This window comes from Pleurodeles waltl, chromosome 6 (genome assembly GCF_031143425.1).
Source record: "Pleurodeles waltl isolate 20211129_DDA chromosome 6, aPleWal1.hap1.20221129, whole genome shotgun sequence".
In the NCBI taxonomy this organism is placed as follows: Eukaryota; Metazoa; Chordata; class Amphibia; order Caudata; family Salamandridae; genus Pleurodeles; species Pleurodeles waltl.
In genome coordinates, this window is record NC_090445.1 from 1,097,172,290 (window position 1) to 1,097,191,561 (window position 19,272).

At 39.6% G+C, this 19,272-nt stretch overlaps 1 protein-coding gene across 2 annotated transcripts in view; it reads left to right on the forward strand.

Annotated features, from left to right (window-relative positions):
• Window positions 1-19,272, forward strand: part of CSGALNACT2 (chondroitin sulfate N-acetylgalactosaminyltransferase 2) — a 315,984-nt gene that overhangs the window by 290,875 nt on the left and 5,837 nt on the right. The window contains exon 7 of one of the 2 annotated variants that reach the window (XM_069240198.1): window positions 3,099-3,180. In XM_069240198.1, the coding sequence (XP_069096299.1) occupies window positions 3,099-3,180 (82 nt within the window). Of the gene's footprint in view, window positions 1-3,098; window positions 3,185-19,272 lie in introns of those variants that run through there. The other variant, XM_069240199.1, reaches the window with a different exon arrangement.

The window sequence follows — 19,272 nt, forward strand, 5'->3', positions numbered from 1 at the left end:
CTGGTCAGCAAACTACCTCAAACATCACTCACCATGATTCTAATAGCACCAACATGGGCACACCAGCATTGGTACACAACACTCCTAGATCTGTCTGTAGTAACCCATTCCAAACTCCCAAACAAACCAGATTTGTTAACCCAGAACAGAGGTCAAATCAGGCATCCAAATCCCAATGCTCTCAATCTAGCGATTTGGTTCCTGAAGTCATAGAATTTGGTTACCTAAAACTTCCACCATAATGCATGGAAGTAATTAAACAAGCATGTAAACCTACCACTAGACAATGCTATGCAAACAAGTGGAAAATATTTTTATACTACTGACAATCTAAAAACACCGACCCACTTACAGCATCCATACAAGATACTGTATGCTATTTACTTCATTTGCAAAAATCACATTTGGCTTTCTCATCCATCAAGATACACCTCACTGCAATATGTGCATACTTACAGAATTTTCAACATACTTCTCTATTCAGAGTTCCTGTTATTAAAGCCTTCATGGTAGGATTGAAACGCATTATTCCACCTAGAACACCAACTGTTCCATCGTGGAATTTAAATATCGTACTTACCAGACTCATGGGACCACCTTTTGAACCCATGCACTCTTGTCAAATTCAGTATTTAACATGGAAGGTCGCTTTCCTTGTAGCTATTACTTCTTTAAGAAGTTAGTAAAATACAAGCCTTTACTCTTGAAGAACCTTTTTTCCCAGCCCACAAACGTAAAGTTGTACTTGGAACAAATCCAAAAGTGGTATCTCCTTTTCACATCAACCAAACAGTGAAATTGCCAGTCTTCTTTCCACAGCCAGACTCTGTGGCAGAAAGAGCTCTCCATACCCTAGATCTCAAGAGCCCTTATGTACTATATAGACAGAACCAAAGATTTTAGAAAAACAAAACAACTTTTCGTTGCTTTCCAACAACCACATAAAGGCAATCCTATATCAAAACAAGGTTTAGTAAGATGGATTATTAGATGTATACAAACATACTACATCAACGCAAAAAGACATCTTTTGATCACTGCTAGAGCACGTTCTACAAGAAAGAAAGGTGCCTCAATGATATTTTTAGGAAACATACCAATGCTTGATATATGGAAAGCAGCCACATGGTCAACTCCTCATACATTTACAAAACGCTACTGTGTTGATGATTTTTCACAGCAACAAGCCACTGTTGGCCAAGCTGTCCTAAGGACACTATTTCAAACAACTTCAACTCCTACAGGCTAGCCACCACATTTTTGGGAGGACTAACTGCTTTGTAGTTTATGCATAGCATGTGTATTCGCAGCTACACATGCCATCAAACGGAAACTGTCTCTTACCCAGTGTACATCTGTTTGTGGCATGTTTTGCTGCAGATTCACATGCACCCTTCTCCTCCCCAGAAGCCTGTAGTCGTTTATGTTTAACATTTGTACGTATGTATATACATTTACATTTGCATGGACATCTCTTTGTATTCTTATACTCTTATCACTCCTTCCTTCACCCTTTGCGGAAAAACAATCTAACAATGGAGTCGATGCCCATGCGCACTGTAACCGAGAGGAGGAGTCACTCGATCCCGTGACTCCGAAAAGACTTCTTCAAAGAAAAATAACTTACAATACTCCGAGCCCAACACTAGATGTCGGAAGAGCTATGCATAGCATGTGAATCTGCAACACTACATGCCATGAACAGATGTACACTGGGTAAGTGACATTTTATATATATACAAACATTTTTAGACTATTTTTGATACTTGTGCTTAAAGTCAAGGGCTTTTTCAAATACATTGTTCTTCTTAAAGGTGTTAAGTTTACCAATTGTATGTAAAGCAGTGAGAAGTTTCTTAAACTCATCTCTAGGATATCGGAAATCCTTGCATTTTAAAAATCTGGTTCTGTTGCCTATTAGGTCTGAGATTAGCCAAGACCTCTTGATTTTATTAAAATATTATATATATCAGACTTACTTTAAGGGGCTTTCAGGCAGCTCTCTTCACCCAATGGACTATTGTCATTCCTATTTTGCTTCTGCCCAGTACAGCATGAAGGGAATGTGTCAGCCTACTGAAGTTGATCTTCTGATTTTGTATTCTGGCAGATAGTTAAATGGTAAGAAATTGATCACTTCTCCCAGTAAATCACTTTTATTTTCTTTATCCTTGGTGATTTCTCTAAGGTGAAATGAATCCCTTTGTGCACTGCCTATGCAAGTGCACACCACTTAATTGTCATGCCTCCTTGCAAAGACTGACTGCCAATAAAGATTCAGACTACAGTTGGAGGTGGAACTGGCCTTAAAAGCAAGAAACCAGCATCCTTCCATCCATCATTGTGTAGGGACAGTTTAAAAAGCATAAGAAAACGTAAACCCTCACAGATGCCCACTAAAGCCCAGTCATAAACTCCCACCCATGCCTACCTAATGAAGTTCGAACACTTTAAAAGCTTTAACCACTTTAATCAAGAACAAAGTGATGTGATTGTGTGCAATCCTTGTTTGACGGTTGGTAGTTAATTTCTTTAGTGTTGAGGGTAATTTTGAAAGATTGTATTTGTCTTGCATTATGGGGTAGTCGTATGATGTTAGGTTCCCATGCTTTCTTGAGCTGAAAAACTGATTTTTGAAATGGCCTGATGTTAATTTTCCTATGACTAAAGTAAACTCAGAAACTTAGCCTGCCCCATTTCTAGCTTTTTGTGGAATGCTCAGGACTTCATCAACTTGTATCAAGGGGAACTTCTTCAAACCTTCCCCTCATTTTAAAAATATATATATATTTTATAGTGCTTTGCGTCGGACCATCTAGGTGACTTTGGGTGTCACTTGCATTAACTCACAGCAAAGGGGTTCATGAACCCCATTACCGCGGCTGGCATCCATATTTTTCTGCTAACTTGAATACCTAGTTGAACAGATCCTACATAATTTAAAATTAGCTGCAATGGATTATAGTCTGTACTGTTTCTTATTATGTAATTGTTCTTTTTATCGTTTTCAAACATAACTGGAAAATATGTTATTTACTGTTTGCGAAATGTATGCAGTTCACGTTTGTCTGATAAAAAGATGTAATTCCTGCCTGCAGGTCCACAAGAAGGATTCTGGTTTTTGGAGAGATTTTGGCTTTGGGATGACGTGTCAATTTCGTTCAGATTTTCTAACTATTGGTAAGTGATAAACAGTATTGCTTTTACTCATTTTATCATGTTTTTTGAGATTCCAGTTCCTGGTCTTATTTTTCCAGTTGAACTATTGTCTATGAAAAGAAGCTTAATGGTGAATTTTCTAAGCCAGGAGACTCTTTGGGGTACAGGAGTCGAAACGTTATCTAAACTCGAGATAGAACCAAAGCGTCATGAAATGAACCCCCTAAAAGATTGAGATATGAGTAGTTGCAGTAGGCAATGACAACGGCCTGTTCGACCAGTCAATGACAATTCGTGTGACTACCTTTACCTTAAGTTGTAAACAGTCCTGAAATTGTCAGTTTTTATTAAGACATGCAGTTCAGGGATAAATCTACTTTAAAATGACATAGGCGAGGCAAACTAATTTTATGAACACCTTAAATTAAGTCCAATCAGTGCAGATGATGGTCACTGGAGGTGGGGTTGACATTGACTTGCATATTAAAAGTAGATGAAGCAAAAATGTAATCACAAGCTGGCAAACCTTACATAAAAGTGGACGTTCTCATCCATGAGTGTAAATATTCAAGTTTGATGTGCTCTAAGCATCATCATCCAGTAGAAACAGTGATGGCAAATCTAAGTAAATTGTGAGTGTTTTCAAATCATGAATTGAGGCTTAATCCTGGATTAAAGGCAACGTAAATGTAAACTAGGACTCTTACGAATATCGATCAGCCGCAGTGCAAGATGTCATTGTGAGCATGGTCATAACTCATAACGTGGGTACAGCTGTAAACGGTGTCATCAAGCGGTGGACGGACGGCCCACAAGCTTTCTCTCTTGATGATGTAAAGCATTCCAACCACAAAAGTAATTTTAGTTGAAGTGAAATGAAATGGTTGATAAAAAACATGTTTTAACATAACACATTGTTTTAACAGTGTTTTGTATCACACTTATGCCAGTCCTAAACTCTAAATCGGTTTTAAATATTTTGTTGATTAAAAGTAAACCTAAGGGTTATTTCTTTTGGGTAGCTGTATGACAGCAAAACTGCTGGATAGAAAGGACCTGTTCAGTTGCTGGGCAGAGGGCCCCAACTGGTGCTACGTTTCTTGTATACAGCTTAAACCTGCAGGGATGCTTGAACCGGGGCTGTAACAATGATTCACACTGCTCAGGTCTAATGCTATCTGCTTAAATGAGGTCAGGTCCCGCTTCCCGAACACCTGTGTGATGGGCACAAAGACAATGTATGGAATCGATACGTGCAGTGAGAATGGATTTTCAGAGTCTACCACACTACTATCTATGACCTGAGTACTTGTGTTGTAGCATATTACTTCTCAGGATTAAGGATGATTATTCTTTTCACCCAGCACAGGGGTGTGGAGACCGAGGCATACGTTTCACAACAATCAATTCAGAATGAAAGTATGACCAGTGTTGCCAGAAAAGGAAAACTTCAGTCTAAAATAGTCAAAGGGTGTTTTTTTTTTTTTTTTTTTTTTTTTTTTTACAAATTAAGGCTCACTGCAACATATATAATTCTCAAGACAAGTTTGTAAAGACACAAAATCATGATAGACTGTCTATGCCTCCTAACAAAGTTAAAACAATCTAACATCAAAAGACTAATCACGCAATCACTGCTATACATAAAAGCAATAAGAAAATCTGAAAAAGAAGAAACAAACGCTGTCTAGTTCTGTTGAACATTTAGCTGTTAAATCCTACAATTTAATAACCTGGACAAGGTGTAACCCTACAAATACACATTATTGGTGTGCTGGGTCAAGAACATGTGGGCAAAAGGCAAAACGTAAACAAATAATTTGGAAAAAGAAATCTGGGGAAATAGGTGACTAAATTTGGCAAAATGTAAAAAGGGAAGGCGAGAAAAGAAATATATTAAAGTTCATAGGGCACGATGATTCATCCGTCCGTCATTCCATATAGCGCAGAAGTTGCAATCATCCAATGGAAATTGGTCATGCAACACGGACTGCAACATCAATGTAGACTGCAACATCAGTGTAAATTCCCAGGTTCATCATGAGAAAAGGCTTCCATTTTAGCTCAACTGTGCGGTTTGAAACAAATGTATATCTTGATATTGCACAGTTCCTGAATGTACTGTGCTCAAGGTTGGTTTATGAGACTTATGTGTAAAACAATTCAAAATCTATCTAACATTCTCATGAGAACGATGTCTGAAAGAAAAGTACATGTTAACAAGAATGACCAAACATTTTCTGCACAATGAGGAAAAAGGGCCTTGCAGGCCTCACTTAAGCTAAGCAAAGTGAATTAAAAAGGCACATTCAATTATGAAAATAAAACACAGTTAACATTCAAAATTATTAATCCAATGTTAATAAACTTTAATAGTGTTCATGTTACAGTAGATTTAAAACAAAATAACTCTAACCCATTTATGCAACTATGGCACCGAACTACAAACTTCGACTTTTGAATGTAATATTTAAGACATTTCTCTTCAGAAAACTATTGTTTTGGTGCAAACTGTTACTTTACATGATAAACTATAACATAGAAATTAATAAATTTGTTAAACATAGTTTTACAGCTATACTACATGCCTTTCAATAACCTATTCTAAGGTGAATCCACATTAATATGGCTTTCAGTGCATCTCTTTACAGCTGAACCATTAATACTTTGTTCAAAAAAATGCATAGATTGTCACGTGTAGATGGTGATTGTGACATTAGGGACAATACTAAAATTTCAGCTACATCACTCACAAACATTTTCCAAGGTGCCAAAAAGTTAGGTTTATGATGTGATAGAGGGCCGCATTGCTGCCACTGTTTTTTTGGGGGAAGGGGGAGGGTATTGGCAATAAGGTGGGTGTAGGGCAGGCTTCTCCGGCGACTAACTCGTGAGCTACTAGTAGCTCTCCAGCCACCTGTAGTTAGCCCCACTATATGCGACCCAACCTAAAAAACTACCAGTTTTTGCTGTGATGAATTTATATACGCATCCCAGTATTGAAAATTAGGAGTTCAAACAAAAATGCATGTATTTTCAGAATCCATAAGTTGATGTTTTTAGAAAATGGTTGAATTTCAACAAAAGTATATTTAAAACTGATATCCAAGTGATAGATCATCTGGCACTGAGTAGACCTATTATTAATTAATATTACTTAGTGCCAGGGGCATCCCAGCTATGGCTGTTATTTATTACGAGTAAAAGCGTTCCATTTTGGCAAAGGGCTTTTTTACATTATTGCTGCCACCCTGTCTGATGGATTTAGGGTAATTACTGCTGGCAACTTTGCATGGGGTGACAAATAATATAATGTTGTATAATGTGATCACTATTACAACATCAGTAATGTTAGTAGCTTGGAGAGATATTCATTCAGTATAAGTAGCTCTTATTGCAGAAAACGTAAGACTCCTGGTGTAGGGAAAGCTAAACACATACAGCTCTGAATTGCACAATGAGAAACCAAAAACTTGGGATTCATCCCAGCTTCTGCACATAACTAAATTGTGTGATCCTAGGCAATTGTTCTATAATCACTTTCCCTCCTTTTTCATTATCACATATAAGGATCTTGATATACACTACTTCAGGATGTGTGCTGTACAAAACCTTCTAATGTTTGATTTAATAAGCCATAATCTTGTTCGTGTATAATAAAAACCCAGGCTACCCAAATAGTGCACAAAAGTGACTTGCCTCTTAGTTCACTATTGTCAGTGGTGTCGGGAGGGATGTCAAGGGGGGATTCTAAATTCATGTTGAAAGCCATCACTTTGAAAGAAATACTGATATACTCTGCTGTCATAAGGTGAAGGCGTTTCTGCATGTTATTAATATACATTTTTTGAATTCTAGGCTATCATATTTTTACACTTTTGATGCAAGGTACCTTTAAAAATAAAGGTGTTTCTAAAATTAAGCCGTGCAGAACACCCTGATTACTTCATTTCTTTAACTCAAATTAACCCTTAGGTAAATGTTTGCCTGCTTATTTAACATCTTTTAAGTGTGTGTGCTGAGTCGAGTTCAGTCCTGTTGTTGACATGGGAGGTGGGGTCACATGTAAAGGTCAGGAGGACTGCATGCACATAAGAACTGCCAGGTTACATGCAGGAAGAAAGACATGGTGAACAACCAGGAAACAGTCAAATAGAAGATGTAGAAAGGATCTGTGGAGAGAATATGCAGCAAACCCTGCCTTGTGATGAAACAAAATGCTGCGCACAACTGAAGTCTGCATATACTCACGGGCTGTTGTGGTGATTTCCACTTGCACAGCACTAATGTTCTTGAGGCATGGCCGGGGTCCCGGCTTCCTGATCTTCGTGGCGTGAAATGCAGAATAGTTTATTGTGGAAATATAGAGGAGGGAGGGAAGTAGGGGAGCAGAGTCAGATTGAGTGAGAGATTAAAAAAAAGGGGGAGTGGCTGAAGCAAAGTGCCACAAACAGGAATAGGGTGAATTATGGGAACAACTGGAGACACTGGAAAAAGATGGAAGGGCAGGAACAAGGCTACGGGGAGAGACTGGGAGGAAAAGGGAGACACGAGTAAATTGACCAGATTTCGAGATGCACAACTGGGAACAGCCAGACATAAAAGTAGGACTAAAGCCTTTAGTATTACTTCAAAGTGTGGCCTGGCTCGGTTTTTGCCTAACCTTGTAAGTGTGTGTGTGTGTGTGTGTGTGTGTATATATATATATATATATATATATATATATATATATATATATATATATAATATATGTATGTTTGTATATAATATAATAATGTTCTAGTTAGGTGTGATGATAAGATCTGTTTTTTAAAATTTTCTCAAAAATCAAAGGTTGAAGATACCTTGTGTGTGTGTATATAATATATCTATAGTTCGATATAATATAATATAATGCTATAGTTAAGTGTGATAAAAGATCTGTTTTTGAAATTATCTGGAAAAAAACCCCAAAGATTAAATTGGCATTATAGATAGGTGAATGTCATTACCGTTTTGAACTCAAAATAACAAAGAAATTCACCAGTTATAGTTAGCAGAGCTAGCTATAACTTAGGCCCACTAAAAAGGCCCTGCTTATGATCTCGCATATTACATCACTTATGACGCTCTATAACATCACTTATGACATCTCAAAAGGCATCACTGATGACATCAACCAAGCTTCTTTTGTACACATTACTTAATAAACTAGTATGGCATTAGAGACCTGAAAGTAAGTACAAAACAGTTCACAATAGTATGCAGCATCATTTATGCTGTCACAGGTGCACCTCTCCCGTAGGTGTTGCAAGTATGTGTTATGCGCAATATTAACACTTCACCATATATTTCACGGGTAGCCTAGTTCACATTAACAATCAAACACAGATATATGGGAACCCCTCATTGCACATGGTGTTCAATATGTATACAACTCTCAAAGTCACCAAACCTACACTGACAAATTAAGTTGATACGAGTAGAAAAGTGGGTACTGTAAACAGTGTTTACTCTATGGAGAGAGTTTACTCGGTATCACTATTTGCAGACCGCAAAACTCTCATGAGAAATATACCACAAAGTATTAGACCATTACCTACCAAAACAGTGTACACACTAAAAAACATTTGTCAAAAAAGACACGTGCATAAAATAACCAACTTCTGAAGGTGCTAAAGATCCTACCGCCACCAGCCATCATACTGTGGTGAAAAAGTTACAGATAGCCCATCTTCTGAAGGAAAAGAAGCAGATGTACATAGGTTAGTACCTGGTGCACACAGTCTTTAATGTTGTGTAAAAACTGTCAAGCTGAGACAATTCTGTCTAATAGCTCAAGGATGCTTAAAGTAGTATCTACTATGTAGAATCTTTGTGGAACATAGCTTGTGTGGACCATACTGGACACAAGTAGTCAACTGTCATCTGCACACAGTTACTCTTCAGTACAAAGATGTATAACATGTTCATTAACTCTACACACCTATGATGCCCTAGCAATGCATGCGTTTTGTAAACACACCTATTAGCTTTACACAGGCAGTACAAAATGATGTTAACAATAATATCGTAGACCAGGTAGTGAATGATGTAATATGAGGTCATACGTAGTGCATGGTGGGGGAGTGCTGACTGTAACTGGGAAACTTACAGATGTTTCTTTTCTTTTCTTTTCAAAACGTTAATGTTGTCACTGACATAGTCATATAAGATAGCCGGATGGGGTGTTTAAAATGTAGCCCTGAGGAGGTGGTGATCCCAGGAGCTTTTAACTGGACCACGGGGAGTGGGGTGGGGGGGGGGTGTATCTGGTCCACCCAGAGACAGAATTAAAAGCAAGCATGGGAGACTGCGCATGCTTTAAACAAAAACAAAAAAAGCTTAATTTGTGAATATTCACTAATTTCACTGTGATTTATTATTATTATTTTTGTAATGCTTTTTGTGCCCTGGCCAGGTCCAAGGGGACCCCTGTAGTCCGGTTATGGTATGCCTATTCCTTCCTACCCCCCACACCCACCTTTTTATTTTTATATTTGGGACCCGACTGAAGCGGAGTCCCAAAACAGCTGCCAACATTTCCTGTTTGATGTGTTGGCAGCCCAACAAATTTCTGCACAAGATCCGGACCATTTGGGAGGTACTTGTGCTTCTAGATATACACGTTTGGATTTAAATTTTAAATGTCTCAAAAGCTACTGAAGGGATTTACACCAAATAACAAAAAGCGTAATCTGCGAACCAAAAGCTAACTTTGTGCTAAATTAGGTCTAATTCCGTCCAACGGATCAGTCTGAAGAGTCTATTGGGATTAACATGAGAAACACACTGTTTTTGATGCCCCCCTATCCCCCCCCCCCCCCCGCCCCTTGCTTGACGGATCACCCCGAAACCTTCCATGCACAGTAAGACCCAACTTCACACTTTTTTGAGGGGGGGGAAATGTAATTAGTTGTTTCAAGTAACTAGAACTCCTGTTCTAAGGTAACTGTAACTGTTGTGCTGAATGACTTAACCTGTATCCCAAAAATCGGGCCGTATTTAAAATTAAGCAAAACATCGTAACACTGGGACAGTCCTCCGAAAACTGGGGCTATACGGGGAATCCAGGATTTTGTCACCCTAGAAACAAGGCAAATGGAGGGGCAGTTAAGAAGAGGTGATACATAAAGGAAAGCGGTGGGAGAGAGGAAAGAGGGGACCACCACCCCAGTAAAAAAAAATGCATCCCATCAGGGAAGGTTTTAATACAGATAGGATGAAGCAGCACACGATGGAAGAAGCATGAAAACTCCCATGAAGTACCCTAAGAAGAAGGAAAAGTAGTTTCCTGAAAGTGACCAGTGAAAGGAACAGGCCATCCAACCAAAAGAATCAACTCTTATTTAGCATGACCTGCAGTTCACCCATTAAATTGTGTGAAAATTCTTCGGTCAGCCCTTTAACCAGCTGACTTTGGCTGTGTGCGTGGAGGGTTGGTTGCAGGGTTTGCTTGGCATTCCACTGTGCTTCATTTGCTAGCTGTCAAACGTCCTGCAGATTCATTGAACAGCAGCAATTTTAATAGTAAATGAAATTCTAATTGTCCTCCCATTCATCTTGTGCACACCCATTAAACTGTACAAAAGTTGTTAGTAAATAAATGTTTTTTTTTACTCTTCCCTCTTAACTTAGTTTCCCCCTCATTTGAATTGAATCTTCACAAAACTTAATATATCTGCACTGAGTATCACGTGCCATCTACTTTCCTTATTTGACATGGATTGGTCAAACTATTTAAAAGTTTTAAGCCAGTATGGACTCCCCACCCACTCCCTGATGGATTGTTAAAGCACTTGGCATACCAATTAAAACCTACTCCTTCCTAGCTTGTGCCAGATTTTGTGCAGAAGCATCACACAATACCAAAGGTATTAGTAAATGAACATTTCCCCCACTCCGTTTTAACTGGACCCACATTGCGCATATGCACAAACTTGAAAAATGTATCAGTAGTAATTTGAACACGCTGCCTGTCAAATTTGAGGCATGTTGGTTAATGGGTGCCAAAGTTATAAGCAAATTAACAAATGGCTTTCCAAGTGACAGATTAGAGGAGAGTGTTAACCCCTTAAATCTTGCTCAGCACCTTTTTAAAATGCAGATATCTTCCCAAATTACTGAATGGATGTATGCCAAATCAAAGAAAGCATCCCCCATGAATAAAGTTTTAATTTCATGCCACATTGGTGTAAATGTGTTAAGAGGTTTTTGCTCTCTTATGGCAGAAGTTCCTTTAGGAGCTAAAATACGAGATGATACTTTTTCTCAACAGCTGCGCTGCCCCCTCAGCACCTCCAGGCTTTGACTTTTCTCCCCCACGAACGGATCTTCATGAAACGTGGCATACAGAAATGTAGCTGACTAATTTAGTAGATTAGCAAGTGTTGTTCAAACCTGTCCATGGGTTCTGAAATTATAAGCAAATCAAAAAATGTCTTTTCAATCAAAAGTACGACTGAACTGTACTTCTACTGTAGTTAAAGTGATATTATAGATTTACTGCAAATGTCAGTTAAAACTTAACAATTTAAACTCAATAACCACTGAAATTCACCAGTTATGGTTAACTGAAGAAACTACAACGTGCTCTCCGCCATGCAATGTACTCATTAATGATGTGACTATAGATGCCATTAGTAATGTTATCAGTGATGTAATAAAACATTTCATGAGTTTTATGTAAGGCAGTAGGCAGTGTATGGCAAGGGTGCAAGTGATAGTTTCTTAAGTTAATTAAATGGCGAATTTCAGTATTTAAAAAAAATGTAAGATGTTATGTTTAACTGATAATTTCAAGTAATTATAGCAGAACTTTTTTTTTGTTTGTTTTGTAACGTAAAGTAATATTTTATTACCAAACCGTAGTGTTTCTTCCAGGACCTGGCCTGTGGCATGATCCATTAACTAAACACCTGTAGGTGCCCAACCAACCTCTGGCTCCACAACCCTTTGCTGGGCAACCCCTATGCTCGATAAATGCCCCAAAGCCCCAGCTGATTTTTTCTCTGTACTGTTATATTTCAGTAAACTTTTACAGGCAGTGCGGGGCATCCAAGCAGTACTACAGCACTGTGAGATATATATAGATATATATATATAGATATATATATAGAGATATATATATTTTATAATAATTTGACCACAGAAAAGGGGGATTTCTCTCTGGGAACCACCACAAATACCAGGGGGTCAGGGTACCCCTAGCCTGCCTCCTTGCTTGTTTATTAATTTTTATTATTTGTTGCAACAGCAACATTTTCTTCAGGTCAGGGCCAGCGAATCAGATCTCAAGCTTTGAGCTTGTGGTGCTCCACTGTAGCACTGCATTGTTATATTGTTAGACATGGGGTCTCTAGTTGGCAGTCAGTTGTCACTCTGTCCAAACAGGGGCCCTCACCCTAGTCAGGTTAGGGAGATAAGCATCTAGTATAAACCCTGCTCACCCCCTTGGTAGCTTGGCACAAGTCATGCTTATTGCAGAGGTAATATGTAAAGTATTTGTACCAACATATACAGTAACACAGTGAAAACGCCACAAAAGTACTCCATGCCAGTTATATCCAATATTTATCTAAATTAAACAAGACCAAAAAAGCAGAAATCCAACACACACAAGCAATTTTTACATTCTTAAAGTAAAATGAGTCTTAATCAATGGAAATCAATGGATGCGTTGTTATAGTACAAAGTACCTTGTATGTGTCAAAAACAAAACCGCACGGTCGAGCGTGCACCGGAAAAGCAAGCGATGCATTGATTCCTTACTCGCAAGTGAGGTCGTGCCTCAATACTTTCTCTCCTGAACAAGCGATGCGTTGATTGTTTCCTCTATGCGTTGATTGTTCCCTCTACGCGGGAACAACTGCCAAGCTCCAGAAAAAAACACCAGCGCATCCAGAACGCCTCAGCACGTCTCATCCTCCATCTCCCTCGCCACAAACAGATCTCTGCCCACCTCAAGGACCTCCACTGGCAACCCATCGCCAAAAAGATCATCTTCAAAATCCTTATCCACACTCACAAAGCTTTCCACGACACAGGACCGGCCTACCTCAACGATCGACGTAACTTCCACAACCCGACACGCCAGTTCTGCTCCACCATTCTCGCCCTCGCAACAGTCCTTCGCATTCACCGTACCACAACCGGTGGCAGATCCTTCTCTTACCTCGCAGCCAAAATCTGGAACTCACTCCTCGCCAACCTAGGTAAGACCCAAGACCTCCTGACCTCGGTAAGCTGGTGGTGAGTCAATTTTACCAGTGAGGCGTTGTTTAAAAAAAATAATAATAATAATATATATATATATATATATTTTCCAGTCGCGATGTAGCCACTGCATCGATTTTTGCTGTTGCTCGGCTCCAGTACGTGGATTTTCTCCTTGGGTTCCCCAGCTTCTCCTTTCAAGGGTCCAGTGACCTGAGATGGCATCTCTTGGCGGGTTGGGTCCCCGCAAGAGAGCCCAGGTGCTGGCAAATTAAGTATTTGATGGCCCTGGGATCTCAGAACAGGGGGCAAGCGTAGTCTAAGCCCTTTTGAGAATCTTTCCCAGCAGGATATACAGCAAAGTCAAGTCTTTGTCCTCTCTGAGACAGAAGCAGCAACTTCAGGCCAACCCAGCAAAGCACACACAGCACATACTCCTCCTATTCAGCTCTTTTCCTTGACAGAGGTTCCTCTGTGTCCAGAAGTATTATAAAACTCTGGGGTTTTTGGTCCACTACTTATAATCATTTCTGCCTTTGAAGTAGACAAACTTGAAAGGAAAGTCTCTGTTGTTCACAAGATCCTGCCTTGCCCAGGCCTGTACCCAGACACACACCAGGGGGTTGGAGAATGTATTGTGTGAGAACAGGCACACCCCTTTCAGATGGAAGAGCTCTCTCGCTCTCTTGCGCTCTCTCTTTCTCTCCCTCTCCCTCCTCTGCTCCCTTTGTGTCACTGTCTAGAGGGAAGTCACTAACAGCCCAACTGTCAGTCAGACCCAGACATGGATTCCAGAGGCACAGAATGGTTACACAAGAAAATGCCCACTTTCTAAAAGTCGCATTTTAAAACAGACAATTTAAAAACTATCGAAAGTGTTTTTTTTTTTTTATATTGAGAGTTCCGAGACCCCAAACTACAGACTTACATGTGCTCCCAATAGGAAACTGCACTTAAAAGATACTTAAAGGTAGTCCCCATGTTAACCTATGAGAGAAGGTAGGCCTTGGAATAGTGAAAAACAAATTTGGCAGTATTTCACTATCAATGTAACACACACAAGTACATGTCCTACCTTTGAAATACACTGCACACTGCCCATGGGACTATCTTGGGCTTACCTTAGGGGTGACTTGCATGTAGTAAAAGGGACGGTTTTGGCCTGGCAAATGGGTACACTTGTCAGGTCGAATTCGAAGTTCAAAACTGTACACATAGACTCTGCAGTGGCGGGTCTGAGACATGTTCACACTCCTATTCATGTGGGTGGCACAATCAGTGCTGCAGGCCCACTGGTAGCATTTGAGTTACAGGTCCTGGACACCTCTAGTGCACTTTATTGGGGACTTACTACTAGTAGATCAAATATGCCAATCATGGATAGCCAGTCAGAATTTACATAGGAAGCACTTGCACTTTAGCACTGGTCAGCAATGGTAAAGTGCCCAGAGTTCCAAAAACCAGCAAAACAAAGTCCAGCACACAGTCAAAAATACTAGAAGCAGAGGCAAAAAAGGCATGGAAAACCACACCAAGAATGTATAGAGAAAATGCGGTTTGCTGTTCTCGAATAATGCTTGACAGGTCACTCCAGTACTTTCTTGAAGGTTCTGATTTGGCTTAACCTCTTTTTGTGGAAAGTTTTATCAAGATTTGTCAACGGCGCCAAAGTTATTAGCAAACAGAAAAATCTATTACAGTGGAAAACCAGCTCTAAATATAAAATAAAATAAGTGGTTCCTGCTAGTGTGTAAAAAATATATATATACATTATGTTATATAATGTATTACACAGTGTTGGTGATCACTGTGTACTTATAGTTAGGTCCAAGTTTTTTGTTTGATTTATAACATAGGTGCCGTTTGTTGAATCCGCACAGAAAGCCCCCGAACCCCAGAAAAATGCTCTTCCACATTTGCTTCTACATGAAATGTTTTGTCCAGACCCCTCAATCTGGTCTTAATAAATAGTGTGTGGGGGGGGGGGGGTGGAGAAGAGGTACCAAAGGTGTAATTTTTTTCTTCTCTTTTTAAATTCCCACAGGAAAGTTGTTAATGCAGGCTTGAAACTAGTGTGTTTAAGATGTGAGGGAGGTATGGATTTTTAGTAATTTGAAGCATAATCTATTTTTAAATTGGAACAACTGGTTAAAGACGTCAGCATAAGTGCAGCAGCCTTTTCCATGTCTTTTTAATCGGCCTTCTCGTCTTCTCCTATGCAAAAAAAAACAAAAAAAAAAACAACCTCACTGAGAACAGAAACAATAGTTAAAGTGATGTTATAATGTGACCCATGTTAACATTAAACTCAAAACACTTAAATATGTTGGTTATAATTTAGTGATGTTACTATAACTTGTGGCTCCCATTATACACATACACAGTTGACGTTGTCTGATGACCAAAGAGTCTGTTGTTTGGTGGTGTTCAGTGGCCAGTTCTCAGTAAGTCACCTTCCTCCACTGCACCCATCCTCTGGGTGAAAAACAAATGACGTCCATCAAAGAATGCTTCTCTTTCAAAATATCCTTTTTCTTTTCAAATTCTACAGAAAAAGCTTATAAGACTCCACCCATTGATTACATTTGTTGTATTGCGCCTCATTCACAGAGCTTATAGCATACTGTTAAAATCATTGGTTGGCACAGCCGGGGTTGGACACATGTGGAGAGTTAGGTCCATATTTCTTATTAAAAATGTTTAGCCTAGCCCCCCAACTTTTATTGTATGTTGTATGCAGGGTCTGGTTTGATACTGTGCATGTCCAACATCTGTGCATGGTGTGGGTCATCCACTTGTGGAGGGGTGGCTGCAAACCCTGGCTATAGGTAAACCCTATGTCAAACCTGTCCTACATAGGGCTGCGACTCGTGCAGTGGTGGTTTGATGCCTATTGAGTGTTGGGTGCAAGGACTTATATATATTGAAGTTCTGAGTGTGAGTGATAAAAAGTGGTTTTCCAATGAACTAACTCCATATTTCTGTGTTTGTGTGATATCCCTCCTTTTGGTGTCCCTTAAACATTAAAAAACATTCACTCCACAGGACCGTTAAACTGCGGTTCGGTTAACCGTGGGAAAGGCTTCCCTATTATAAAACTAGGACTAGTAAATGACTAGTAAATGTAAATTTTTCAGATCTTTCAAATTCTGCTTCATTGACCAAACTTGGCAAATACTGGTGGAGGATTTAATGGTGTTTAGGCATGAAGGGACCACATTCACAGCCAATCAAATATGTTAGTCTTTGAAAATTAATTTGAATGGAATCATTCTGGAAGTTGTTATGGTTGACAAGATTTATGCACTGTAATAGACTGAGAACTTGATTGATTGAGTGGACCCTTATTTCGATTATAAAAAAATAATAAAAGCACACAAAAATAATTAATTTCAATAGTCATATAATCAATAACCACAAGCATTAAAAACCATTAAAATGCCATAAACATTAAAAACGTCATAACAGTGCCGTGAATTCTAAACAGATACACAATATATTGTTTAAAAGACCTAAAAAATGTAAGGCCCAAAATTCATGATCGAGCGTAATGCATTCTTTAAAAAATTGGAGACTGCCAATGCAACAATGGGTTAATTCAACATTTGTACATATACAAAAGTGGGCCAATATTGATAAAATCCTTTGGATTTAAGAACAGGCAAGAGAAACCTTCTTATGGGTCGTAATAAATATAGAACAGCGCCAAATGTTCTGAAGTCTGGGGAAAAACATCACAAGAACAGGTCTTAATTGCAGAGGGCTCATAATGTCCAGGTGGGAAGCATAGGTTACATCATGCAGAACCTAATCTAAACCTAGTAAGAAGTCTTTCCCATGGGCTTCTGACAAAAGGAAGATAAGGTTCCAGTCCAGGAGTGGGATTTAAAATCATCAAAGCTCTGGATGAGTACCTACCCAGGGCCAAGTTTACTCTGTTTTCGCCCATTTTAGCTATTTGGGATTATAAAATAGTTCAGGGCGGCCCAATAAAAGGGCTGTAGATCGGATATAATTTAGCCATGGAATTTTGTAGCCTAAATCACAACCCTCAATGAGTTCCCTGTTAAAAGTCAATTCCCCACTCCAGACTGTTATCCTGAGCATCATGGGGACAGTTTTTGCATGATCTTCTGCAAAATCAAAACCCAGCTTCTCATGCATAAACAAACATCAGGCTGGCGGCACCCACCCCTAATAACTTTCTGCAGAAGCTGTTTTCTTCACGTTGAATAGACTTACAATTTGAATACCCCTAAATTCTTGCGCCATATAATAGTACAGGTAAACATTTCATCTTGTAGATCTGCAGCAGCGGTAAGACAGGTTTACTACCAGCCATCCGAGCAAATCTGAAAGGCGCCCCACAGGAATGGTCAAAATGCAGACAGCAGTTTGCGAGACATTGAGTCCAAGTACAGTGACCATCAAATGTAACCCCCAGATAAGAAAAAGAGGTCACCCTTGCTATCACCTGACCCCTTGATTGTAATCGGTCTAAGTTTCGGGTTCTACTTCCCACATATCATAAAATGTGTTTTTGAAGAATTTACATCCAGTTCCAGGTCACCAATAAAATCAACAAACGGGTCCACCAGAGCTTTGAGGCCGGTCAGCATGCTGGAAAGAATAACCACATCATCTGCGTATAATAGTGAGGAGACCAGCATGTTTTTGACTTTCAAGAAATCTTTACAATGCGAAACCAGGTGTGAGTTCAAGCCACTAATGTATAGTAAAAATAAAATTGGTGCCATGACACACTTCTGCCCAACACCCCTTGACAGTTTGAAAACATCAAAACATTCCCCTGCCAACCCAAATCTTACTAAAGCATTACCATCAAGATGTAGGGCCCGGAGAAGGTTTACTTGGGTTGGGACACCCAAAGTCACTCCAGAATTGACCATAGCTTTGATTTGTTAACCCTATCAAAAGCACAGCTAAGGTCCATAAATGCTAGATATACAGCTCCCGTCTTGGCCACCACATATTTTCCCATCAGTAGATTGAGGTTAAGACACTGTTCCATTAACCCTATCCCCTTTCTGAATCCAAACTGAGCTGGGCAAATTATATTATTTACACCCCACTATCTTGACAGTGGAATCCAGCAAAGAAATAGGGTGATGATAACCTGGGTCTTGCCTACAACCTTTTTTGAAAACCGGCACTATTACTGCCGAATTCCAAGAATTAAGGATACAAGTTTGAATGACCGCATTGAGTATATTAGTCAGCAATGGGGCCCAAATGATGACATTTTCTTTGTGTAAATCCATAGGAACACCATCAGGGCCAGAGGCTTTATTAGAGGGGCTACCCATAATGGCATGCTGAACCTCTTCCAAATTATAATTTAGACCCAAAGGAAAGGAAACTACTTCTTCCACCTCCTCTGGTTGTTCTGCACTGTCCAGAGAGTAAACCCTCTCAAAACGGGCAACCCATTTTTGGGCGGATATGGTAGTCCCTACATTACCAGGGGAAACTTGATACGCAGGCTTGCCATTCACTATGTTCCAAAAGGCCCTTGCATCCCCAAGCTTACATGCACCCACTAACTGCCCCCACCTCTCTTCTTTGAGGCATTGCTGTCTGTTTCTAATTGCCTCTTTAAAAGCAGCCCTAGCTAAACTGATACATTGGGGGGGGGGTCCCTGTGCTTATCCTAAAGGGCTTTATGCAAGTGCTTACTAACACTTCAGCAGTTTTTTATCACACCGCGCCTCTTTTTGGTCCCCTACAGGTCCTTGCAAATCCACATAATGGATCCAAGGGTACTGTTCAAAAGCTGAAGGTGTGCCAGAATGACAGGTGGTGGAGCCTCATACAATAGGAGGGGTCTACAAAGCACGTTCCTGCATCTCTTAACAACCT